The sequence below is a fragment of the Spinacia oleracea genome, chromosome 4, assembly GCF_020520425.1.
Source record: "Spinacia oleracea cultivar Varoflay chromosome 4, BTI_SOV_V1, whole genome shotgun sequence".
In the NCBI taxonomy this organism is placed as follows: Eukaryota; Viridiplantae; Streptophyta; class Magnoliopsida; order Caryophyllales; family Amaranthaceae; genus Spinacia; species Spinacia oleracea.
The window spans coordinates 69169941-69196346 of NC_079490.1; the positions used below are offsets into that span (position 1 = coordinate 69169941).

Consider the following 26406-nt stretch of genomic DNA (forward strand, 5'->3'; position numbering starts at 1 on the left):
CGCTTTTCTCACCTAATACATCAACCGGCACGAGTTCTGACGCCCATTATAAGCCCAATTCCATTTGCTAAATGGGGGATGGATCTCCTAGGCCCATTCACGACCGCACCAGGAGGAAGGCGTTATGTCATCGTTGCCGTAGATTACTTCACCAAATGGGTGGAGGCAGAAGCGCTCAAAAACATAAAAACTGCTGATGTGAGAGCATTCATTTGGAAGAACATCATGACTCGCTTTGGGATTCCACAGGCTATCGTCTTCGATAATGGGCCCCAGTTTGAGACACCTAAGCTGAAAGAGTGGCTGGCAGATCACGGCATACACACCTGTTTTGCATCAGTCGGACGACCCCAAGCCAATGGTCAGGTTGAGGCGTTCAACAAAATTATCTCTGAAGGAATTAAAAAGAAGCTTGACGAAGCCAAAGGCCTATGGGCTGATGAGCTGCCAAATGTCTTATGGTCCATCCGCACCACGGCTAAGAATTCAACCGGTGAAACACCCTTCTTGCTAGCCTATGGCGCCGAGGCTGTCCTACCCATAGAAATGTGTGAGCCAACGTTGAGAGTCATGCTGTATGACGAAAATGCTAACTGGGAGACAATGAAAGCAGCCTTGGACTTTCTGCCCGAGGTTAGAGGAAATGCAGCGCTCAGACAACAGCTGTACAAGATAAGGATGGCAAGAGAATACAACAAGAGAGTCTCTAATAGAGTGCTCAAAGTGGGAGATTTTGTTCTCAGAAAGATGGAGTCCACAGGACGAGCAAATGAACAAGGTAAGCTGACGCCCACTTGGGAGGGACCTTACGAGATCTATGATGAAGTTAGAGATGGAACCTACCGCATTCAAGACATGCAAGGCCGCCCTATTTCACGCACTTGGAATGCCGACAACCTCAAGAAATATTTCTTCTAGATATGTGCTAAGCCTTGTCTTACTTACCACGATCCATTGCCCAAGGGGCGGCCTCTAATGGTCATAGTAGGGTAGTAATTACTTTTGTAACCGGCTAAATTCGCCTTGCAAAGTTATAAATAATACTACTCTATTTGTTTCGTAATATTTATTGTTCGCACAATGAATATAAACATACACACTCCAATGCATAACCAAAGCCTAATTGTATGACGGCCTGAGAAGTGGCCCAGATTAGCAAAAACTCAGCAAGACTAATTGTTTGAAGCCTAAGAAGTGGCCCAGATTAGCACCAAGTTGTAGGCTGATCACCTATCCAACTCCCCTCCTAATATAAGCAAGCCGCTGGCCGACCAGTACAGCATAATACGTGCCAGCGGCACTCACAACTTTGAAACATAGGTTGTTCGCTAAAAAGCCCAGCGGCATGAACAACTTTGAAACATAGGTTGTTCGCTCAACAGCCCAGCGGCATGAACAAACTTTGAAACATAGGTTGTTCACTCAAAAGCCCAGCGGCATGAACAAACTTTGAAACATAGGGTGTTTGCTAAAAAGCGCGGCGGCACGCATGTTTGGCCGGCCAGTCCATTTGACGAGCATGTCTAGCGGCAATCATACCTATTGATTGACTTGCGTCAATCAATATCGTTATAGACACGCTCGCCAAAGAAAGTGACGACCAAAGTAGGGCCTAGCGCATGCTCAGTTGCCAGCGGCACCAACCACTTGGAAACAAAGGTTGTCCGCTCAAAATTTCAGCGGCACGATTAACTTCGAAACGAAGGTTGCTTGCTAAAAAGCGCGGCGGCACGAATGTTTGGCCGGCCAGTCCATTTGACGAGCATGTCTAGCGGCAATCATACCTATTGATTGACTTGCGTCAATCAATATCGTTATAGACACGCTCGCCAAAGAAAGTGACGACCAAAGTAGGGCCTAGCGCATGCTCAGTTGCCAGCGGCACCAACCACTTGGAAACAAAGGTTGTCCGCTCAAAATTTCAGCGGCACGATTAACTTCGAAACGAAGGTTGCTTGCTAAAAAGCGCGGCGGCACGAATGTTTGGCCGGCCAGTCCATTTGACGAGCATGTCTAGCGGCAATCATACCTATTGATTGACTTGCGTCAATCAATATCGTTATAGACACGCTCGCCAAAGAAAGTGACGACCAAAGTAGGGTTTAGGGTACACTCGGATGCACCTTGGCAATCATACCTATTGATTAAGCCTATTAAGCCTATTGATCAAGGAATAATCAAATTATGAAGAGCAAGTAAATGCGAGATAGGAGAAACATCAAAAAACCTATTTACTTATAAAACAACGCCCGTAGAAAGGCGTGTGAAAGTAGCTCAGAATTCCTGATCAGGAAAAAGAAAGAGAATTGTTGTGTGCTCAGCAGGCACAATGATACAGACGCCATCAGCGCCAAAACTTTACAACATAATTGTTTTTGCCCTTAGGCACGGGAGCGCTTGAATAAAATTTTTTAAAAAAATAGGAAAGGAAGCAAATCAGGGGGCGGCCGCATCGTCCTCGTCATCAGATGATACAAACTCAGGGGGCGGCTGACCAAGACGTTCAGCAGCCAACACAGCGGCACTGTGCTCCATTCGCCGCTGGAACCACCCAAGATCATACTCTGACATGTGGCTCTCCCAGGCGTGCTTAACAGCGTCCTTGGTCGCTTGTTCCCCCTGATCATAGGATTCCAGAAGACGCTCACGCAAGGTGCGAACTTGCGATCTGGCCGTCTCTAGCTCCCCACGAAGATGCTCGGCTTCCTCAGCCGCCTCTTTGACCTGAGGGTACTCCCGCAACTGGTCCTGAAGCGCCCGTATTTCCGCCGCCGCTGTCTTGGCCTCCTCGACCATTGCCACCATGTCCTTGTCCTGCGCCAAGATCTTCTTAAGCAGCTCGGCCTTGTCAGATCTCAACGCAGCCACCTCCTTCGCTTGAAGGTCTATGGTCGTCTGCATCTGCAGGCGGACCTCTTCAATGGACTTGAACGCATAGTCACCATGGTGGGTGGACTCAGCCACCTGAGCTTTGAGCTCCTCAGCAGTGCGGGTCTTCCAGCTCTTGCAGAATTCCATGCGGCAGAACAACTGCAGAAGAAGCTACATATTAGTAAATGACTCAAAGGGAAGACAAGTACAAGCAAGTTGGAAATAGACTTACGTCGAGAAGAGTGGCCTGGATCGCACCAAACTGGGCGTCAGTCTTGCGGCCAGGAAGAGAAGCAACATACTCTGCGGGGACGGCCTTAAAAACCTTGCGGCATATAGCCACCCTATCCTTTGACGAATAGTGGGGAGTAGCAGGTACGTTCTCATCCTCGGCAGCAGCTGCATCCTTCCCTTTGTCTTTGGCTATAGGAAAAACAATGGCCTTAGGATGACGCGGAGAGTAAGAAGAACTGCCAGAGGAGGCTCGATACGTCTGAACGACGTTCGAATAATACTTACCGCCCGAAGACCTAGCTCGGCGGGCCACCTCCGCCGGTATCTGAGAGCGGACGTCGGCCGGGATTCCCGAAAGATGGTCCTCCACCAAGTCCACCACCAGAGACGGCTTGTCCACGCCCATCTCTTCGTCATCAGGGCATCCCCCCTCAGCAACCTTCGACTCGTCTTTCTTCACGAGACGGCGAGGTAGGGGTTTTGGCTTCTTGAAGGTACTCGGAGTCTCCGAGCCAGCCGGCACAGCTCTCTTCTTCAGCTGGGACAGAGTCGTCCCCTTCTTCTTCCCTGACGCCCTAGCCGCGTCCTTAGCTTGCTAAAAAAGAAAGGACAGTCAAATATTAGGCCTCGTCATCTATCACAAGTCACTCACAAGACAGTGGCTCGTCATTTAAAAGGACGCCCGTCTTAAAAATAACGAGGCGTACCTCATCTATCACAAGTCACTCACAAGACAGTGGCTCGTCATTTAAAAGGACGCCCGTCTTAAAAATGACGAGGCGTACCTCATCAATCACAAGTCACTCACAAGATAGTGGCTCGTCATTTAAAAGGACGCCCGTCTTAAAAATGACGAGGCGTACCTCATCAATCACAAGTCACTCACAAGATAGTGGCTCGTCATTAAAAAGGACGCCCGTCTTAAAAATGACGAGGCGTACCTTATCAATCACAAGTCACTCACAAGATAGTGGCTCGTCATTAAAAAGGACGCCCGTCTTAAAAATGACGAGGCGTACCTTATCAATCACAAGTCACTCACAAGATAGTGGCTCGTCATTAAAAAGGACGCCCGTCTTAAAAATGACGAGGCGTACCTTATCAATCACAAGTCACTCACAAGATAGTGGCTCGTCATTAAAAAGGACGCCCGTCTTAAAAATGACGAGGCGTACCTTATCAATCACAAGTCACTCAATAAATAGTGGCTCGCCATTAATAAGGACGCCCGTCTTAAAAGTGACGAGGCGTACCTTATCATGTGCAAGTCAATCGCAGAAAAGTGGCTCGTCATTAAAAAGGACGCCCGTCCCAAAAATGACGAGGCATACCCTATCAATCACGAGTCACTTGAAAAAAAAAAAAAAAAAAACACTAACTAAGGGGCCCGTCAATAAAAAGTGACGAGGCCTACCTTAGCAAACACGGGTCAGATATCAGGATATCGGCTCGTCACTAAAAAGTCGTCCACTGTAGACGCTGGACGGGAAAAGTTTAACTTGCAAAAAACAACAACCTAAGAGAGTACTTACCTTCTCCTCCAACTCGGCCTTGGCTTTCTGCATCTTGGCCTCATAGATGTCCGCCATCCAATCGGTCATATCGCCCTTCCCAATATCCGCCGCCGATAGCTTGCTCATTCCTTCCTCTGTGAACAAAAGAAATCCAAAGTTAGAAAAAATGAAGATAAAATAGACCAACGCGGAACGGCACATAAATTGGCATACAACCTCGAGTCATGGAATATCCTAAGCCTACGGCCGCTAGAAAGGCCTCGTTCCGAAACTGGCTAATGTGCGGCAACCACTCGGCCGGCACATGGAAACTCTTATCCACTGTTAAGTGGTAAGTGTTGGCCCTGAACAGGACCATTATCTGATCCCACTCTTCGGCAGTAAGGGGGGGAAGGGGCTCGTCACGATCCATGAAGTTGGCGTCACAGTTCCAACGGCTCATTCTCTCATACATCTCCTGGTCGTCAGTGTAAAACACGACCCACCTCTTCCTCCACATATGCCACTTGCTGAGCTTGCCGACCACTGTCTGGTAGGTACCACGGCTGCTCAGATTAAACCACCCTTTGGCGGCACTGGGGGAACGAGAGAGGGAGACCAGATGCAGAAAGGCATTGAAGGACGGCTCCACGTCGTTCAGTGCACATTTGGCAATGTAGCCAAAGATATCCGCCCATGAGTTGGGGGTCAGCTGGGCCACCCCAATATTGAAACCATCTAACACCTCCACAACGAAGGGGTGTGGAGGGAATCTCATGCCGAGTTTGATTGACGCGGCATACACAGGGAATTCTCCCTCGGCAAGCAGGCTGACGGTCGAGTCCAGACCGGCCGGCACGCGCATTTGGTACCCTTCCCCCACGCAGAGGTCATCCCTCATCTTGGCTCCGTGCCTGTCTAGCCACCGCATCCAGCCCACGTCTGGGTGAATCTCTGACGGAAGCAATTGGGCCTCCTCCCGTCCTCTGGGTCTAATAAGCTGGGGAGCAGCTTCTTGTTCCTCGGCGGCCGATGACAATGGAGCGACGCTTGGCTCCCCCACTGCCTGGCTCGCTGTACCCTCCGACGAGCTTGCCGCCTGCTCCCCCGCCTCGACGTACTCGTCGATCTCTTGAAAGAGTTCGGCAAATTCTTCGTCGACTGCCGAGGCGGTGGAAGAATATCTCTCCCTAGGAGGTGTCGATGCTTCTTCCCGCAAGCGCAGGCGCGTCGGATCTGCCGTTTGCTTGGTTCTAGCCATGCCTTCTACATAGTGAACGAAGCACGGCTTAGGGGTGACCAACAATGAAGAAAAAGACGCGATTGGACGTCCGCCCCGACAAAAGATGAACGGCGGAAAAATCTTAAATAAAACCTTTAAACCCTTACCTAGTACTAAGAGGTCGGCCGCTAACAAAGAGAAAAATGACGAGAGGATAACAAAAACAAGAAAGGCGAAAACTAACCTTGAAAGATCTGCGAAGTACTTGGTGAAGAACAGGATGAGTTTCGCGAAGAACGAGATGAGTTTCGCGAAGAACGGGATGAGTGTGACGAGGAAAAGGATGAGTCTCGTGGTGGCCGGAAATCGCATGATGGTGGTAGGAACACGCCGGAAATCGCCTATGAAAGCTCTGTGAAAATGAAATGTAAAAAATGAAATTTACCCCCCTCACCTCTATATATAGGGAGGGGCAAAATGGAGAAAGGTGACACGTGTCACCATCTCAACACCTGACCCAAAGATGAAGATGCAAAACAAGAGTCAAGAAGCGATACCCGGAATGTGTTTCCAGAAATGCCCTTCTTGAGGGGCAAATGTTGTGGGCAAAATTACCGTGCCTTCGTGTACCAATGAGGACGTGACACATGGCACGTATTGCGCCCCCTAAAGCAGAAATCATACGAAGTCTACTCCGAGGCATGAGTATTAATCTAGGTATCTACAATGTATGTATTTAAGTGTGTATAAATGTATGTATAAAACCTATACCTGGAAAGGGGCTTAATTAGTATGTATCCCAAGTGAATGACTAAGCACAATAGGCCCAAACAGCCCACTATTGCCAAATGAGGCCAGAGAATTGTAAGGAGAAAGGACACGTGTCCTCCTCCCATTCCCCAGCCAATCATGTAAGGGGAATATTAGGTCATTCCCCCAAAAACCTAGTACTATAAATATTCCCACTTCCCTAGAAAAAAGGGTCACAATCAATACATTCTAGAGCAATTGCTGCTCTGCCTTCTCTCTACTTTCTCTCTCTATAAAAATACAATCTTGTTTAATCTGTAAAAGTTACCAAGAAACCTCCCAGGTATCTCACCGGAAAAACCCCACAACAACATTCAATTACAACCACCCTAAAATATTATGCTCTACTTTCTCTGTAATTTATCTCTCTGAATATCCTTACTTACTTAAGCATCGGAGAAAATATTACGAAAGGAATATTCTTGTTTTACAAGTCGGACTAGAAATCGTGCCGTGTCGGACAGGATACCTCCTTGTCATCAGCTCATCGGAAAACCCCATAACTGCTGATAGTCTCCATGAGTTAATAGATACAGTGGGTTAGACTTGTTTTAGAAGGGTGGTTATAGTTTGGATCACTCTTGTTGTTAATATTACAAAAAAAAAGGCACTTGTAGCAAATTAACCCCAAGACTTAATACTCATGTGCAAATTAGTCCCCTTACTCTTAATTAAAGCAAATCAACCCCATATCTTTTGTAATATGTACATTTAACACCCATATGAAATTTTCCGGCCACTTTAACCTAATTTTTCTTGTTTAATCGAAATACCACCATATTTTTTCAACATCAACGGAAAAAAACTACTTCGTACATACTTAATTAGATAAAATAAATCAAATAATAATAATAAAAAAAAAAACCAGAGCAGCAACATAGGAGTCGATTCACGATTCACGGCAAAATTAGAAGTCATGAAAAAAATTCAAACATCAACTTTTCTTTCTCTTTTCGGAATGTAATATGCTCATCTTATAGAGTTTCTTCCCGAATTTCCATCTCCCCTCCCTATTTTTTGATATTTTTTTCCTCAAATTGCAAATTGTTGTTTCATATATTAGCATGTTTATGGCGGAGATGTAGAGCTACAAATTGTAGTATGTAGAGACGAGAGAAGTAACTTTTACCATGTAAATGGAGGAGAGAGATAAGAGGCTTCGCCACTTCGTATACGTGTATTATTTATGGGTATACCGTATATGTTGTTTTCCGGTGAAATTTCGTGTATTCAGATTAAAATTGACCGGAAAATAAGACTAAGGAGTTAAATTGCACAATTTTTAAAGTTATGGGTTTAATTTGCTACACCTAATAGTAAAGGGGCTAATTTGCACATAAGAATCAAGTGTAGGGGCTTATTTGCCACATTTCCAAAAAAAAAAAAAAGGTATTAGGTGTTATACCGGTGATAGGGATTGGGGATTGAGATAGAGAGAAAGAAGAAATGGAGACAAAGTTGAAATTAAAAGCCATAAACAATGTTTTCTGCAAATGCATCCGATTTCAACCGACTTGTGCTCGTCCATCTGCTCTCTCCTTCCCATCGCCTGCTTCGCTCTTCTCGCCACTCTCCACTCACTGTAATAGTCTCCTTTCTTATTCTTCTTGCCATTTCTATGTATGTGACTTTGTATTAATTACTTTTTTTTTTTTTATTGTTTGACATTACAGCTGTTAAGGTTTATGGAAGTGTTGTCGCTCATGGAACGGAACCAATCGCTTATAACAATGACAACAACAAGAACTTGCTTCAAGTAGTTTTGGTGTCTCCTCAGGTACCCATTTTCTTATCCAAATTCTGTACATTGTTGTTCATATTAGGCAAAATTGTCAAAATGTATCTTGTAATAGCTTGAGTTCGTGAACTAGAGTTTTTTTTTTTTCGTCAAAGAATATTTTGAATCAACAAAATTATTAAAAACAGACCTTAATTCAATTTTTTTATTTTTTTCCTAATCAATTCTAGTCCAACTTTGTAGCTTCTTTCTTGTATTCTTGCAACTTCAAATGCCATTAGCTTTTAATTGAATTTTGAATTAAGTGGCATTTTGAGATTGCAAAAGGTCTTGCGGCACAAGTTGTACACCAAGATAACTTTTACCCATATTTTCGTAACTTTAACCTAGTTTTGATTAACTTTAATATTAATAAAAAAAAATGTTGATAGAAATGATTAAATGATTACTGAAATATGTTTTGATAGAAATTTTATACATTATTAGCCCAAGAACGGGTTGTATCCTTTTAAACATTTTGACTATCACTATGCTTCCGAGCCACTATCCTAAAATTGCAAGAACTCTTTGTTTTAAAACAGTGGAGTTAAGAAGTTGACTGCCCACTCGACTAATTCATGCTTAAATGGCGATAAGTAATCACCATCCTCGGCCAAACCTAGGGCATCAACCGCCAATCTTCGTCTTCTGCGGGAACTTCCGGTTTTTCCTCATTGCTGCGGTGCTGCGATGAGTCTTCATCTGCTGACGCTTAGAACCTGACGAGTTGGGGTTCCGGAGAATGTAACTATTCTTAGTCGAGGTGACTTCGAGTGTGGACAACTTAACCTTGAATAGCATAACCAAATAATTGCACCGCAGCAATTACCGCTCTTATTCCGCAGCCTTTAGCCCAAAATAGCATAACCAAATAATTGTTTCGCCAATGACGGATTTCGCGCCACGGAATGGATCGAGGAACTGAGGATTCACTTTATAGTCCGACAAGCGCAGCAGGCAGACCTTCAGGCACGTATCGATGTGCAAATGATGGGCAATTGACTCTTTTCACCAGGCAGTCAATCGGACATTCGGATTACAAGATTGACTTTGTTTACTTTAATGAGTTTGCAGGCTTAGAAGAGACACAAGTAGCACGTCGGCGAATCGGAGGTCTTCGAACCTCGTGCCAATCCAGCCGCGGAAGAGGCAGGGCCATCTAAGCGGACCACTGAATCCCCAATCCTTTGCTTGCTGCGTAGTGGCCGGGGCGGGGGGACGAGAAAAGAAAGGGCTCCGAAGAGAGAAATTAGTGGTTTTGAAGAAATATATTTGTACTGAAGTGAAAAAATTTATCACTAAAAAATAGATAACTTTCACATATATAAGCTTAACTTTTAAACATTCTGAGTTAACTTTTACTCCGGTGTACAATATTTATTGTACACCCTTTGTAAATAAGAATTTGTGTTGAGATTATAGGATGTTAGTTTTGTGATTACGTTCATTGTCGTTAACAGCAATACACCGCAGCCTATAACACCTCATTTATGGTAGAAATACTGCAATTCACTAATTGCTGGAGACATAATTTTATCTATGTGAAAATATCAGAGTCTTTTATGAATCCATCACAATGATAGTCAGAGATTTCGAACTAACAACTTCCAAGTTTGTGCTTTACTCCTAGTGGCCTTTATAAATTCGAATATCAGGAGATGTAATAACTAATAACTATGAAAATAATGTAGCAGTAGAGTAAAAGAAATACTTCATTTAAGTTTCCAAATTGTCATACGATCCGCACCTCTCCGGTTTTTTTTTAAATTGTTCACCCTTATCAAGGAGCAAATGAGAAAGCAAGAGTGATGGCCTCTGATGGGAATATTATAACAATTTCTTTTGGTGCATTCAACACAGATTGACATAATGCAATGATGAAATATTGTATAAATGGAACTTACCACCTGGATCCTTTTCAAAGCCTTTGAGTAAAAATACCCTCTTATCGAAAATGTGTTGACGTGCTGAAAATATCTTTGAAAATATTGACCCCTGTTCCATGATCTGCCCTTCCAGCTTATAGCTTGATGAACCCTCACAACTAAATCAGTAGGAAAAAGAATGGTCAATGGAACAATAACAAAGAAAATATTTAATACTGCCACTACAGATCTTTTATGGAGTTTCAATGGACATTTTTGCTTGTTTTGCTTCCTCAAGTCATAATTTCCCCATGCAAAGCAAGAGTGTATGTTGATTATGAGTTGGTATGAAAACTATTATTCAGTACCTTCTCAATAGACAAAAGTTTTTCTTCCTTTGCTAGCATAGGTTCAGTTTATGGAATAGCATGCTAAATGCCTAAAATTGGCTTGTATATTAATCATGTGAGTTTGAGCTATGATGTGTGGATTTGAAAACTGTGCAACAAAGTCTTGTCGATTTAACCTTATATTGTGGGTGAAGCTTGTTTCACATTGTGGCAATCAACCTTAATTGAGTAGGGTAGTTATCACTAAACAATTGTGTTTTGGCATGTAGATTCCTGGAAATACCGGGTGCATCGCCAGAACATGTGCTGCATCAAGTGTTAAACTACACCTTGTCGAGGTGATGTGTATCATCTTTTTTTGTATACTGATGTTGATGATTCTTTAACTAATTTGTTTCTTTACTATGATCAATTCTTCGATCTTGTGCTGCAGCCATTGGGATTTCCCATCAATGATACCAAACTCAAACGTGCTGGACTGGATTACTGGCCGTATCCACACTAATTTTCACAACATTAATCCTTTTTGTATGCTGTTTTTTATATTTTTTTATGAAAATCATTTTTGTATACTATTTTTTCATATTTGCAAAATTCTAGTCCTGACCCTTGAATGGAGAAGCTATTAAGTTGTACATCATAGTAATTTTCCAGATGTTTTAGTAATTAGTGCCATAATTCAGAATTTTGATCTACAGTTTCCACAATATACTTGACGGAGCTGTTTTTCTTTTATAGTATTAGATCTATAAACACTGTAGCAAACCCTTAACTGTAGCATAAGGTATGTAGTTGTCAAAGTACATTCTTCCTGGGCTGAGTTTCGAGAGTATTTCTCACTTCAAGTAAGTTTATTTTTCCGTATATTTCCCTATCTATTGCCCCATTCCCTTGATTGTCTCTTATACATGGTTGTCCGTTATCTTACACATGAAGGATGGAGAGAAACGACTATTGGCTTTCACAAAGAGGGGGACATCAATACATTCAGTAAGTATGAACTGGTCTGATTTATAAGTTTCTTGATCATTTTGCGGTTTTGAAGTTCATATCTTATTTGTATCGTACTTTCTCTGTTGGGTTGTTTTCAACTTTGTCGCAAGCAATCTATTCTAGATTTATCTGAATAATTTATCACTTTTGAGAGCAATACTTACATGTAAATATTGAATAATACGGAGTACATCATATTTCTACTGTATTGGGAGCTCTATGATATTATATTCTTTGTATGAACTTTGTATATTCCTTTTTTTGTTTCTTGGGGTATGGTTAGATAACCTGGGTCCGGCATATGCCCTAGCTCAGCACATCTCCCTTTGACAAATCCACCTAACCCATCCTGTGGCCATCCATGATGAGGTGAAAAGTAGATTTTGGTGTATGGCCCTGAGAATAGGAAAGTCACTACCAGAGGCGTGTCTATATTAGAACCCCCTCTGAAAAACATTTTGATGCATATATAAACGAAGGTAAAGGTGTGTGTGCAATTTGAATTACTTGCATTGAGGTAGTCTGTTTAGTCTCAGATCGAACCTCACGCCCAGCTTTTTCCCTTTTCACATTGTTTTCTACTCCTTTTTCCTTTTTGGCGCCTTTGCATCACGCATGCTTGATCACCACTAACACTGTAAAGAAAATCATGCTTGATTACACATCAAGTGGTTTCTTTATCATTTCTTTAAATTAAGAGTTGAATTTTGACTAAAATAAAAGTGATGTACTATATATCACCAGAACAAGAAACAGAGAAGTTGTCTTAAAGGGTTTGTTAGTGTGTATTGTCTTATTAAAACCAAGGCCCTGTCCTGTTCCACTTACTTTGATTTTTTTCAGATAAAGTTAATACTTCAGTTTAGACAATATAATTTTTTCCCCCAACAATGTCAGAGAAAATAAGTTTGCACTTTAATGTTTTCACCTCTTGTAAAAAGCTTATCACTTTGATAAAGGAAGATGACACAACCACATTTCATTTTAAAAAGCTATGATCCTTTTTTCAATGTAGCGTTGCTGCGCTGGTGTTTATTCCTCGTGGTCTGAAGAGAGCAACAACTACTTTTTGTTGATAAAAGACTAGGGCTCTGTTTGTTTCAACAGAAAACATTTTCAAAGGAAAAATGGAAAACAATTTGCAAGGGAAAATATTTAGTTTGCTTACAAGAAAAGTTATAAAGAAAAAGCACATAGAAGTAGAAATGAGCGAATGGATATAAGGAGAGAAAAAGAAATGCAAGGGGTTAGAGAGGAAAATGTGGCATTCCTTCTTTTCAAAGGGAAAGTTCGTTTTGTTCACATGAAAGTTGTTTTCCACCTTTGTGAAAATTTGTTTTCCGCCCTTAACAAAATGAACAAAGGAAAATGGGAAAAGCATTTTCCGGGAAAGTGTTTTTTGTCTAACGTAGCCTATGTGTATGTGCTTGCCATTGTGTAGTAGTGTTTCCATAGTAGTTCATCATTATGAAGAGATACTCCCCATAATTTTCTCAAATTTCTCCATTCCAGCATGCTGCATACTGCTGGGCTTTTTTATGATAAATTTTATGGTATTGTTGTTATAGCTTTGGTCACTTATTTATGCAGGACTTTTCATATAGACCTGGTGATTGGCTTGTGTTCGGATCAGAAACTAGCGGGCTGCCCCCTCTTGCACTGGACGACTGTACAAATGAAGCATATGGTGGTGCAACCATTAAAATTCCTATGGTGGATACCTATGTCAGGTGTTTAAATCTTTCTGTCAGTGTAGGCATTGCTGTTTATGAAGCTTCGAGACAACTAAACTACGAGCAACTCCAATCTTCGTGTGAAAATCCATTTATTACAGAAGATATTTTTGCTTAGTCACTGTCACAATATTATTTGGTTTTCTATGGAAGCAACGACCTCATTATATTTGAAAATCCACTTGTTATGTTTGAACATTTATCATTTATGAAATCATATTTCATACATCATTTAATCTTGGTTTAATATTAAATGATGAAATCCAAATGTTTCAAAACATTCAAATGGGATGTCAAGATGGATTCTTTGACAAAGAAACACCCATAAGTGAACTTGAATATTGAAGTCACAAAAGGATCCCTAATCCAGGTCATTGAAAGGTTGGACGACCAGTCGACCAATGACTAATGAAGAATAGATTGCAAGTTGATTTATAGTTCAGTTTCTTGAACTAGATGGACCGGATGTCAGAAATCATTTGCATACATACTTATTGGATCTTGTATCGGATTGACCATGAGAACACTTTAAGAGATTAAAGTCATGTCATAAGTAGTTCTCATTAATGGTGATTGGAACCTATTCCTCAGAACCTGAGTAGTTATGGCTGCTTGTTTGAGAATTAGTTCGCTTTGATGCTCGCTAAACGTCGCACCGTAAAAGGAGACTATAAAAGCAGTTATTAAGCGTACTATGAATCAAAGTAAGGTGTTCATAAGTTACAAAAAGGGATTGCCCTCCTATCTTTGATAGGATATGGTGTTGTTGTTGTTGTACAAGGCCTCTCGAATAGTTAGATACTGTGAAAATGCATGGCCGTGCTCGGAATGGTTAAGGCTTAACCTTCTGTAAAGGTTTAACAGTTGAACTCAGTAATTCGAGAAACACTTCTGGACCTAATAAGAATGGCTTGGATCTTATCTTATGTTCAGTAAGTAACACCAAGAGACAAAGGAATCGGAATGCACACTTGTCTGAATGACAAGTGGGAGACTGAAAGAAATATGTCCTTCACCCAAGGTGCATTAGTCCAATACCAAGGTTCAGATTAATTACGAACAATTAATTCAGTGAGATCAAGTGATCGGAACAGCTAGTTGGAGCAATGCTTCCGATCAGTGAGTTCTAATCTATATTAGGCTCACATCGTACTCTTGACTGAACATATAAGGTCACACCATTGGCATGTAACAGATCACCGGATTAAATGAATCGGAAATTCATTTAATAGCTTTTCGGGAAATTAGTTCAGAAAACATAGTTATACGATTAAACATTGGATCGTGAAATCGTATATCGTATTGCGTATATTCGTATGCTAGGCGAGACGAATAATCGTATCGTACGACATTAGATCGTCAAGTACGAAACGATAAATAAATTGTCGAAGGATAATTTAATCGCAATACGAAAGCAACCCACGAGCAGGAGCGCACAAGCGCAAGGCCCATGGGCGCAGCGTGCATGGCAATGCAGCGCTGGCCCATAGGCCTCGCTGCTGTGTGGCGCGCGCGGACAAGGCACAAGGCAAGCAGCAGCTCGTGGCCCGCGGCTCATGTTGCTGTGCGCGCATAATGCCCCTCTTGGGAATGCTGGCCGGCCAATGGCCTTAGGCCTTGGTCGGTTAGCTAGCTTAAATGTTTAGGTTATTCTAATAACCTAAATACATGCTTTTCCATATACAATTCAGTTTTACATCAAACCCTAAAGAGGAGAGAGAAACCTTAATTCTCTCTTAGCCTCCATGGATCTGTTCTTCCCAAAAGCACAAACTCTTGAGTGACTTCTAAGCTACGAATCTCAAGACGGATTTGAACGTGTCGGTGAACCAAATAGAGGAACGACAATTGGAGTTCTTTGTTCATGTTCCTGAATCGTTGAACTAGGGAAAACACGCTCCGAATGTAAGTTTGCTTAATCTGTGCTTTATACATGCTTCCTAGCTTTGGGGATTGTTCCGCACATGTTAATATGTTTTAACTATATTCCCCTACAGTGGTATCATGAGCCTTATGTATTAAAGTACCTTTTAGCATGAATTATATGTTTTTGCATGCTGTCGAAATTTTTCGGATTTTTATTGAATTTACGTAATATTTTGATTATTGGATGAATCGCGTAATATGTTCCGAATTCATAAAGTGTCGAAATTTCAATTTTTCTAACCCTAATCTGATTGAAAACGATTTTCTAAGATCAACCCATGAGAACAGAATCGCAAAACAGGCCTCGAAGTATGAGTTTTTGGGCGTTTTTCTTAATTAATGAATTAAATTAACAATTCCGGAAAGTATGTCAATTAATTGCACAACCTAAACTACTCGGAATTGATTGAAAATTTTCCCTACTGTTGTTGAGTATATTTTAAAATTATAGTGAAATTTTCGGCCATAAATGTTAAGTATAAACCCTAATTTTATTTTTCCTAAATTTGTAATTTTTAGATCGCAAATTGATTTTAAAATAATTTAGATCTTGAAATTTGGTTAATTGGGAAAGGGAATATAAAGTGGCAGTTTTTAAAAATTATTGGATTAAAATTTTGATTAGATTCGTCAATTTTAATAATCACTTAAAACAAATTGGTAAAAATCTGAAACTTAAATGTTTAGAACGATTTAAAATTTTGGATTCGATTATCAAAATGTTCAAATTTTGGTTGACATTGTTCGTTCGTTAAATTTGAATATTGTCTTAGATTTAATATATTTTGCAAAATAGGATTTATGTAAAAATTAATTAAATCACCAACTTGTTATTTTTCGAAAATAAAAACGATTAATTTTTTTAATTTTATGAAAAATAACTAATGAAAATATGGTTTCGTGAAATTAAAAATTATTATTTTTTAATTAGTTGGTTCGTATGGCACGAACCAAAGACACGAGACGAGGGGTGTGCGGTGCGTGTGGCTCGTTGTAGCCCATGCGCGCTGCCTCCCCGCAACGCTGGCGCAGCAACGTGGGCAGCGAGCGAGCGAGCTGGTGTGCCAGCGTGCGCTGGCCAGCAGCGAGCAAGGCATGCTGCTGCCTTGGCTTGCGAGCTGCGAGCAAGCAAGGGGCATCGCTGCCTTGCCTTGTGCGCAGCGACGAGCAGCACGAGCACAACGACGAGCCATCATCAGAGATGGGGCTGCAGTACGTGCGATGGGCTTTGCGAGGGAGGGGCTCTGCTCCTCGTGGCCTCGTACGGCCACATCGTACTTGGCAGTGCTGGGCTGGGAGAAAGCCTAGCCCGTATTGCACAAAATTTGACACTTTTGTTCGTTTGGACTTTAAAATTAATATTTGCATTAAATGGCTAACGTTGGATAATTAATTGATTATTTTATTTAACTTGGGTCGGGCCATGAGTTTAATTAAATATTTAATATTAAATTATCTGAAATAAAATATTGGTTTGAGTGGGAGCCGCTTAATAAAATTAAAATGAAATAATTATTTTAATTATTTTCGTAGGGCACTTTTATTTTAATTAACTTAAATTTTGATTAGAATAAATTCTAAGGATAAATAATTCGGAATTGATTAATCTTTTAGGACGTGTTTTATGTGAACGTGATTTTTAAATAAATCATGTAAATACTTTCATATTTATTTGGGTCATTCGTTTTAGGATACCAATGGATGAATGCATAGAATGTATATTTTATGTAATGCAGGTACTGAGGTAACTAGTATAGCCAATCTAGGATAGTTAAGTACGGTATGCGAACCGTTTTATCTTTGAATGTAAAGTTTTGAATATGGTCTGTGTACCATTGAAATTTTGATGTAAGTTTTAATTATTTCAAGTATTTCTAGTTTAGAACTTTAAGTTAGCATATTGAATGAAATTCAAGACGATGTCAAGCTAACAAGGTGAAGAAGATTGGATGCTTCAAGACAAAGTTTTTGACCATAATAGTTCACCAAGTTTATGCACTATATATATTGTGAATGAATGTATATTATGCATGAATGTTGTTTGTATGCTCGATTAGATTTAGTTCACTAAATAATCGAATCGACATAGAAACAACTAGGTCCAAAGTAATATTGAGTTTATAATTGCCTTCCAAATCAAGCACTTACAAAAATCTAAGGATCTAAGGTAGTAGATTTCTAAAGGAAATAATTCCCTTGGTCCAAGTATGCATTCAATGCTAAGTCTAATAAATGCGGTTCAGTATTAATTAATTATGCAAGTTAATAAATCAGTGAGATCAAGTGAGCTGAATGCCTAGTTAGAGTCCGCTTCAGTTCGAGTGGAATTAATAATATTAATCCACAGCTTACTCTTGACTGAACCCGTAGGGTCACACAAATAGTACGTGAACGGATCAAGTATTTAAGTGAATTAAATACTCTAATTATGAATATTCGGAATTGACGGATCTCGGTTCCAGTGGGAGCTGAAATCGTCAAAAGGCAAAATATGAATACTCCGGAAATGATGATATTGCTGGAAACGGAAATATGGATCATAACGGAAATATAAATATTATCCAAGTCGTAGATGTTGCCGGAAACGGAAACATGGTACGTATCGGAAAATATTATTGGAAATAGAAATATTGCCAGAATCGGAAATATTGCCGGAAACGAAAATATTACCGGAATCGGAAATATTGCCGGAATCTGAAATAAATTCCGGAATCGAAAATATTAAATATTTGTTCGAACCGTAAATAAATTTCGGAATCGGAAATATTAAATATTGTTTGAATCAGAAATGAATTCCGAAATCGGAAAACAAATCGGAAGCGCGACGTACGAAACGATCGTCGGACGAGCTTGCTAGACGCAAGGCCCAGCACGAAGTCAAGCCCGCACCTAGAGAAGCCCGCGCGCAGCGAGCAGCAAGGCCAGCGAAGTCCGTGAGCAACGAGCAAGGCAAAGCCAAGCCCGCAGCAAGCGAGCCAGGCAAGGCCCAGGAGCAGCGCCCACGGATGGGCCGCGTGCTGCCAGCGCCTACCTTGGGCCGAGCCGCGCACCACGCCCATGTGGGCTGTGTGTGTGTGTGTGTGTGTGTGCGCGCGCGCAATGCTACGAATCCTTGGTCGCTTAGGATTTCTTGATTAATCGTTTTCCTAATTCCACAAGAATTAAATGTTTTTGTGTTTGATTAAACATTAAATTCTAATGGATTAATTTAACTAGAATTCTGATATAATTAGTTAATTGAAACCTAGTGGAAATTTAAGTCCGATATTTCCTCCCTATAAATAGGTGATTCATAATCACAATTGATACACCACAATCAATAAGTATTTATATAGTTTAAGTTTAAGAACGGATTTAATAATTTGCCTAAAACTAATAACTAAACTTTCGAATAAACATATATAATACCTTAGATAATATTCTAGTTAATTGAATCTAAGACGGATCCGAACGTGCTGTGGACTATCTACGGAGGGGCGACATTTGGAGTCATAAACTTGTTCTTGTTCGGTTCGGGAGCAGCTAGGGAAGGCACGCATCACATTTATGTACCTAAATTAAGCTAATTGACTATGTGGCAATTAATTTGGATTCCTCGCTTTATGGTTTTTCCGCATGAAATGTATGTTTTATATTTGTCATAACCTAACAGTTTTGGGTTTGGTTTTTCCCCTAAAATTTAAATTTTTGTTGAGTTAATTAGATTTGGTTTTAATTTCATTTTTCCGTCAATGTTGATAGTACGCATCTACGACTACCGCTTTATATGTTATGGGTCATATATATGTATTTATTAATTTTAATTATTTTTTTATTATGGTAAAAAATACGAAATGGTTAATAAAGTCAAGCGCTCTATATGCTATTTCCCATGCAACTGTTATCCGGGAAAGGCGTTCTATATTTTCCTAGGAAACGCCTACCACACTTAAGCGTTCTCTATCCATGGTGTAACTTATTCCGACTTTTGTAGTAGTGCTAATAAATTCTTAGACGTACCTATCAACCAAGAGTAGTTTCTAGACTATTAGCAAAGGATTTGCTTACCTAAAATATATAAGAATTAAGTCTAAATACATAATGTGCTTAATTCTTCATGATTTAAGGATCTTGGATTCATTTTATTCGCACCTGCCGGAACAATAAATTCGAATAAAATGCTAATGACTTGTTTAAATTGCATGATTGCTTTAATTTTCAAGTTATTACTCATGATAAATGTTTAGACTTTGCATGCTTCAATGTATGTTTTAATTATTGTTTACAATAATTAAATATCTTGTACTGCAGTACATCCTTTTAGAAAGGAAATTCCCTCGATTAGTAGTGAATCCAAGAATGATTCACGGAAATGAGAGAAAGTGAGCAATTTAAAATGTATGTTTCTTTTAGAGACTTTTATGGTTGTTTTCGAGTATCAAAGTCGAATGGCAAACCGATTGGTGCTTGTGAATTCAAAATACAATGTAGTTTTGAGATCATAAAGCATTGAGTTTAACACTCATCTTTACCAATGGTTAACAACCTAATATCTTTGTCCATTTAATTCTCGAATGAGTTTAGTTCCTAGACATTCGAATAGATCGATGCTTAGAGAACTTTAGAAGCTTCTGGTAAGATCATCTAGTTGAAACAGAATATTCAACATAAATAAAATGGTAAGAACTTTGTTGGAGTGACATTGGACATGTCTAACAAAGTATAAAAGTCAACACTAAAGAATTCAATTTTTAAGACTATAAGAACGGGTACAAGAAATAGGAAAACAAGGAACAAATGAAAGGAATTTACGATTCCGTTTCTACCTATAAGTTTATGTTTAAAGAGAAGTGACCTAGCAATCAAACTTCTTTGGTATCATATACCGCTTGAGGTTCTTACTTCGGTAATAACTCAAATAATGGAAGCTAGACTACACTAATGACCTACAAGTGGTAAATGAAGCATGGCATTGCTACATTAGTTGTAGGGTCATCCACTACTACAAAAATAGTCTAAGAAACCGGGCAAAATCAGGCAAAGAAACCTCACTTTATACGGTGCCTAGGTAGTAGGTCTCTTAGCATAAGAGACCGGAATTTTCGTCTGGTTTCTTTGATATATGTAAGAAATCGATTTTGATAGAAAACTGGTTTCTTAGATTCTTTTCTGTGAATTTAAATACAAAGAATAAGGCACCGAATTGATGAAATATGCGGTTTCTTTGACTGCACTAAGAAACCACTTCCTTACAAAGTGCGGTTCCTTTGATTTTTTTTTAAGAGACTGTATTTTAAGCATCTACTGTTTCTTTGATACTCCTGGGTTAAGAACGTGTACAGTCTAAGAAACCAGATTTATTAAATATCTGGTTTCTTTGATTTTTAAAATTGTTTTTAATTAAATTTTAGATGGATGCTAACAACCAATAAATTATTGGCAAATAAGATATTTTCAAATTACATGGTACCTGTTAGATTCCATCCAATATCTTGTGGTATAATAATAAATTAATAATCCATCAACTCTTATATATGCATAAAAATTCTCCAAACTGTCCAATGTAGCAACTTCTTGTTTTCCAAAGCAATAAACTAAATAAAACTAATGTAACATCACATTCTCCAAACTCCAATCACAAGTTCAAGTTGACAGAACACAGACTCTCTTATGTACATCGGTATGTTGCCTCAGCCACATTCTCTACTACCATGATGACAGGATAACTATCACCACATGCCCCTACGCAAGCTGCAACCATCAGGATCTGAGCAAATATTACTTCTACGATATCTCCTGTAGTCTTGAAAAATCTTCATGAAATTCGTAATAATGTGTGAGAAAAGACCTCAAAAATTCAATGCAAGCTTCAAACAAAAAGGAGAGTACATACACAATTTTTTAAATACAAAAAGAAATATTTTAGCAAACAATGCCCTTAATCCAGTGGAATTTAAGGCTGCAAGATGAATTGGCATTCAGAACGCAAGAAAGATGAAGATATTGTCAAGCCCATTGGTTCGCTTGATATTATATGAGGCAAAATATGCATGCTTCATTGCTGGAATATAATCAGAATCAACGAACCTTGATAGAGTAAATTGTTACATATTAATGTCTATCTGTTATTAGCAACACGACCAACAATACAATGAGTTTAAAAGACTGTAAAATGTAACATTGCAGCATAGGCATCGATTTTCCCATGATGTGTAGATTTGTTGTCACCCTTGAAGGAGTTGAAGCAGTATCAACCAATACATATGAATCATGTGGATCGGATCATAAACTTATTCAAAATCCATAGGCATTGACCTTTCTTGGTGTTTGGATGAAAACAGAAATGTTTAATCTACAGAAAGGAACTCGACACTAAGGAAGAACACAAAATGAATTGAGGAACAAATAATATAACAACTTGATCCTTAACTAAAGAAGAACAACTCCTTACTCAAGTCAGAACGCCATTTTCAATGTCGAAATCAGTAAATCACATATTCCAACAGACCTCTGCTATAACTTCTGATTCATCAACATAGAATGTGGAATGAAATTCAAAAGATAAGCTCAAACACTAGTCCTTTAATTGATATGCATTCAATCTGTTTGCGAAAGAAGAAGTTGGTATAGCCATTGTGACAAAATCTTCTTCAGCACACTCCTTTTTTGATCAGTAAGCAAGAAATTTAATAGCTCCAAAGTCATACAATGTTGAAAACCACCTAAACAAACAGGAAGAACCCGACACCCCTCCTTATCCTAGGAGCTCCGATCTCAATTTTTCTAACCACTCAATCTCCCTAGAAGGCACCTTCATAGGCAAACAAAAAAAAACTCTACTGTTATAATTTTTTGAACTACATTAAGGAGGACCAATAGCTAAATTCCAGATGGCGTTACAGTTTTGTCCTTCATGAAGAGTTTAGTAACAGTACAACAATGGAAAACAACTAGTTTTTTTGCCCGTGCAATGCACGGTTTTTTTCCCCCTTAAAACTCCGCAGGACCATTTGTAATCATATTTTATATATTTTTTTTAAATGTACAATGATGTTTGTGATTCCATGTTTTCAAGTTATTCCCAAAATTTTCTTTTGACCCTTTGCTACAATAGGATTTCCAATTTCAAGTTATATGATCAACAATTCAGCATCGAGCCTTTTTTTTGTGCTCCTCAAATACTCATGCCATGGACATTGTGCCTTCATATCTGATATAGACTCATTAAAATCTTAATTAAATTTAAAAATCTCTACAACGAAAAGTTCCTTTCAAATTACACATAACTTTGAAATGAATTCAATGAATTGATTGGAATGGTTTGGTTGAAATAATTAGCCGATACAAAACAACTTTATTTATGTGTAATATTTTAGAAAATTGAGACCTGGAAAGGGTTTATCCATATTTGTTTGATTGTAGTTGAATAGATTTATCATTTATCAGAACAAAACAGCATGTATACAATGGACAATTTTACAATAGCTACATCAATTTTGCAGCCATTATAAACTTTTAATCTTGACTTTTTATTTAAATTATTAAATCTACACCATTCATTTTCTGTTGACTTGACTTTTAAAATAATTTATTTTTCTTTATAAAAATAGACTAATTAATAAAAATATAACTTTTCTTTTAGGGTAAATAAAAATATAAATTAACAATGAATAACTTAACCGATCTATGCATTTATTTTTATACAAGTATTAACTTGTGCAAATTTCTTTTTTTAATGTAATTGCATACTCTGCTGACTACTCATGAATAGAAGAACACCATGATATTCATTCACAATAAATCGGAACACCATGGAAAGGAATTCAATATAATTATATAAAACTCAAAAAATCCCTAAAAAAAATATGAAACTCAAAAAATGATTTCAAGGGTTGTGCAACTGTTATTAGATGTTACTTTGCAGTTTTTAAGTGGGATAACCAATACTTCTTATTTTGCCAGGTTCTTAATGTTGATCATAATCTAATTCGCTACTGATTGTAACTTGGGTGACAGATGACGACAATGATAATTATGTTTTGCTTTGATGTAAAACTATAAAACTGTTTTTTTTATTTGATAAATTATAAACCGTTTTTTGTAAAATAATTTAGTTTCTTTTACATTTTTGAAAAATGGTGGTCAAACAATTAAACGGATAAGATTAAGTTCATAAAATTAAACGGTTGAGATGGTAGCCATTGAAAAACCGTCCGTTATACAATACATCAATGAAGTAACTGCAAAGAAAAATAGAGGCTATATACCTTTGAATTCGATATCATGTACTCCATATATAGTACACTTCTTGTCCAAAATTCTTCTATTATAAACTCTGAATTCATTAATGACAACTAAATCAAACCAACAAAAACAATCGCCGCTCACAAATCAGTTGGAAAAAGAACATAAAATCAGAAATTATATCAAGATATTTGTATCATGAGGTAATGCAATTGTAGAAGTATTTAAGGCAATATAAAACTACTTGTGAAGAATCACGAGATTCTTCCCTAAAATACAAAATTGATTGACGTAGAAAATAAAAAGAAGTATTAACGGAGAAATAAAAAGGGGGAAAAGAATGCAACAGGAAGACTCAAGAGAGTACGTTTCACTAAAATGGCCTTCAATTGTAGTGCTTGAGATAAAAAGGGGAGAATATCAAAAGACACAATTCATAAGACACGTTTGATGTTTGTAAGAGTAACTGGGAAAAAAACCGGAAAAAAAACAGATACGTAGTATAGAGATTTTAAGATAAATTTTTTATTCTAAAAAATAAAATAAAATGTGGAAATTTAAAGAGAGGACATGTGGCAATTAAACTGGTCTGTTATTAAATAGTAGTATAGATGACAAAAGAGGAGTCATGAACACCCTATCTAATAGATACATTATCATCCAATATCAGGGGATTTCTTCCAAAATGAACCTCTATTTGAGTCAGGAAAGTCCCAATGACTAAAGTGTACTATTGTTTTATGCTGCCAACATCATAAGAGTAACAGAAAGAATATTTCTAACCTACAAAAATACCAATTCCACCCTACCCCCTCCGTCCCTATGAGCATTTATAATAATGGGACAATACCTTAGGCACCAGACTAAAATGGAAAATGGGACAAACAATAAGGGACAGAGGGAGTGTCTATGAATCATAGTCAAAAGGACAAGCAACCAATATATGTAGAGAACTAACAAAAAGGAACAACATCAATAAAATAACAAACCTGCATGTCATAAGTAGAGAACAATTTCCTTATAGCGGGACGAGACTTCCTAAAATCTGCTACAAACTCTTTCATCTAGGTAGAAACTAAAGACATCTTGATCATGCGTTGATTCTGCCCAAATACAATATACTTAGTTGATTTACAAAACAAGAAACTTAAGACCATAACTCAAGAAATTAAAAGAATCAGGAGAAATAAATGAAGTGCATAGACTGCAAACATACCATCTCCAAATCCTTAACATGGGGATATTGCTTGTTCGTAGGGATTTTTTCCATGGCAAGTATGATGCAAATTTCTAATGTTGAATGATATTTTACCTGTTGCGAGTCACAGTACAATCGAATAAGAGATAAGTAACCTATTCTAGGAAGCCAGAACATAGTTGAATCAAAATTTACTCTTGCACTGATTGCTTTTTGAAAAAAATACATACAATGGTTGAGGTTAGAGGATTCAAGGCCAGCACCGACCAAAGCTTGAGTCACCTGCAAGATTAAGTAAAAAACAATGTTATTGTATTAGGAATTACTTTTAATTTAACTCTGCTCAACAAACCTCTTATATTAATCAAATGGCGTAATTAAGAAATTCATTTACATGCAATCAAGATAAATAATCGCACAACTAGATTGTTACTACCATATTCTCAAATTAATTATCACTATCCACCAACCACGCACCACAGGGAACACATACCATACAAAAATACAAGTCTATAACAACATGTAGCCCGGATCTCCGCACACACTTTTGAACACCATAAATATCATAAATCATCTTTTAATCAACAGAACCGTGCAAAATAACATAAAATTAACAAATCAAGCAATCTGCACAACTCAATTATAGTAAGCATAACTTCAAGCACATGTATACAATCTGTATTAGTCAAGACCATAAGCTTATGAGGTCCCCTTATTCTTGTTGAGTAATATAGAGGACGGTAATAGGAAAACTGAACAAGATCAACATCAAACCCCACTGAATTTCACTATTAATCAATAATCACTTAAATCCATACACGTGAAGATACATTGAAACGAATTAAGATTTTAAGAAAAAAAAAAAGATAAGCACAAATTAACGCTATATAATATATACTCAATCTATACAAATCAAAAACTAATTTAAAGAGTGAAATAAAAATTGAACAGATCTAAACCAATAATATAAAAAGAACGAAAGTCAAACGAAAAAATTAAATTGCAAAGAAATTTTTAAAAACCCTAGACATTCAGAATATGAAAAAAAGAACGAAAATTATAAAATTGGAGAGGAGAGACAAAGGAACAAAATTGCAAGGGAAGACAAACGAGAAGCTAGGTGAAAGATCTTACAATATCACTGAGAGGATACATTGAAATTCAAATTGAAAAATTTGTCGTGAGAAGGGAAGCGCCCGCCAGTCAAGGAAAGCGCCGTCGAGTGAGGGGCACCGTCGCCGTGTGAATGTTTTGGTAGGATGGTTTCGCCGCTCTGGTTATTGAGAGTCTTGACAGTAGACTCAAAGGGTTTTGAAGCCAGGGAAGGACGAAAAGATAATCTTAGGAGTAGGCGGTTTTCTTAATTTTTTTATCTTATTTTTTTTTAAAAATAAATTACTGCTTTATTGCTTTTTAAGGGTTACGCTATGAGTAAGAAACTAGTTTTGGAAGATCTTCGGTCCCTTTGATACTTTCTTAAATATAATATTATCTAAGAAACCATATATTTAGGTATGCGATTTCTTATATTTTACCAAAGAAATCACACTTCTAAGATAATTGGTTTCTTTATATAAGAAACCCAATAAGTGACTTATGCGGTGTCCTATTAATGGTTCCTTAGGCCATTTTTGTAGTAGTGATCTAGTTTGTCTTAAGTCCTTTCAAGGCTGGAACTTAATGGCTATTTTGTTCCATAATCATCATACCT

General features: G+C 38.4%; 2 protein-coding genes and 1 long non-coding RNA gene across 12 annotated transcripts; 1 reads left to right on the forward strand and 2 right to left on the reverse strand.

Moving 5' to 3' along the window:
- Positions 1-2400: 2400 nt before the first annotated feature.
- Positions 2401-3683, reverse strand: LOC130459629 (uncharacterized). Its single transcript, XM_056827094.1, has 2 exons — positions 3104-3683; positions 2401-3030 (listed from the first exon to the last, which is right to left on the reverse strand). Exons 1-2 carry the CDS (start codon positions 3509-3511, stop codon positions 2437-2439), a joined length of 1002 nt encoding a protein of 333 aa, XP_056683072.1. The 5' UTR covers positions 3512-3683; the 3' UTR covers positions 2401-2436.
- Positions 3684-8076: 4393 nt separating this feature from the next.
- Positions 8077-13466, forward strand: LOC110784757 (uncharacterized). Its single transcript, XM_056841843.1, has 7 exons — positions 8077-8212; positions 8304-8407; positions 10892-10960; positions 11056-11114; positions 11407-11467; positions 11559-11612; positions 13206-13466. The coding sequence occupies exons 1-7, from the start codon at positions 8077-8079 to the stop codon at positions 13464-13466; spliced, it is 744 nt and encodes a 247-aa protein (XP_056697821.1).
- A 7287-nt stretch (positions 13467-20753) lies between these two features.
- Positions 20754-26069, reverse strand: LOC110784770 (uncharacterized). Of its 10 annotated transcripts, none has more exons than XR_008932773.1 (6): positions 25830-26069; positions 24926-24977; positions 24714-24809; positions 24487-24600; positions 21705-23588; positions 20754-21605 (listed from the first exon to the last, which is right to left on the reverse strand). It is a non-coding gene; the product is annotated as an uncharacterized lncRNA (long non-coding RNA). The 10 variants fall into 10 exon arrangements; XR_008932774.1 differs by having other exon boundaries at positions 20754-21066; positions 23521-23607; positions 25830-26049; XR_002532403.2 differs by having other exon boundaries at positions 23521-23607; positions 25830-26049.
- Between the last annotated feature and the right edge of the window lie 337 nt (positions 26070-26406).

Coding starts and splice junctions, on each gene's coding strand:
- LOC130459629 (XM_056827094.1), bottom strand. CDS start 3,511: ATGGGCGTGGACAAGCCGTCTCTGGTGGTGGACTTGGTGGAGGACCAT. Junction 3,031..3,103: donor TCCAGGCCACTCTTCTCGAC/GTAAGTCTATTT, acceptor CTTCTTCTGCAG/TTGTTCTGCCGCATGGAATT.
- LOC110784757 (XM_056841843.1), top strand. CDS start 8,077: ATGGAGACAAAGTTGAAATTAAAAGCCATAAACAATGTTTTCTGCAAA. Junction 8,213..8,303: donor CTCGCCACTCTCCACTCACT/GTAATAGTCTCC, acceptor TTGACATTACAG/CTGTTAAGGTTTATGGAAGT. Junction 11,468..11,558: donor GAGAGTATTTCTCACTTCAA/GTAAGTTTATTT, acceptor TTACACATGAAG/GATGGAGAGAAACGACTATT.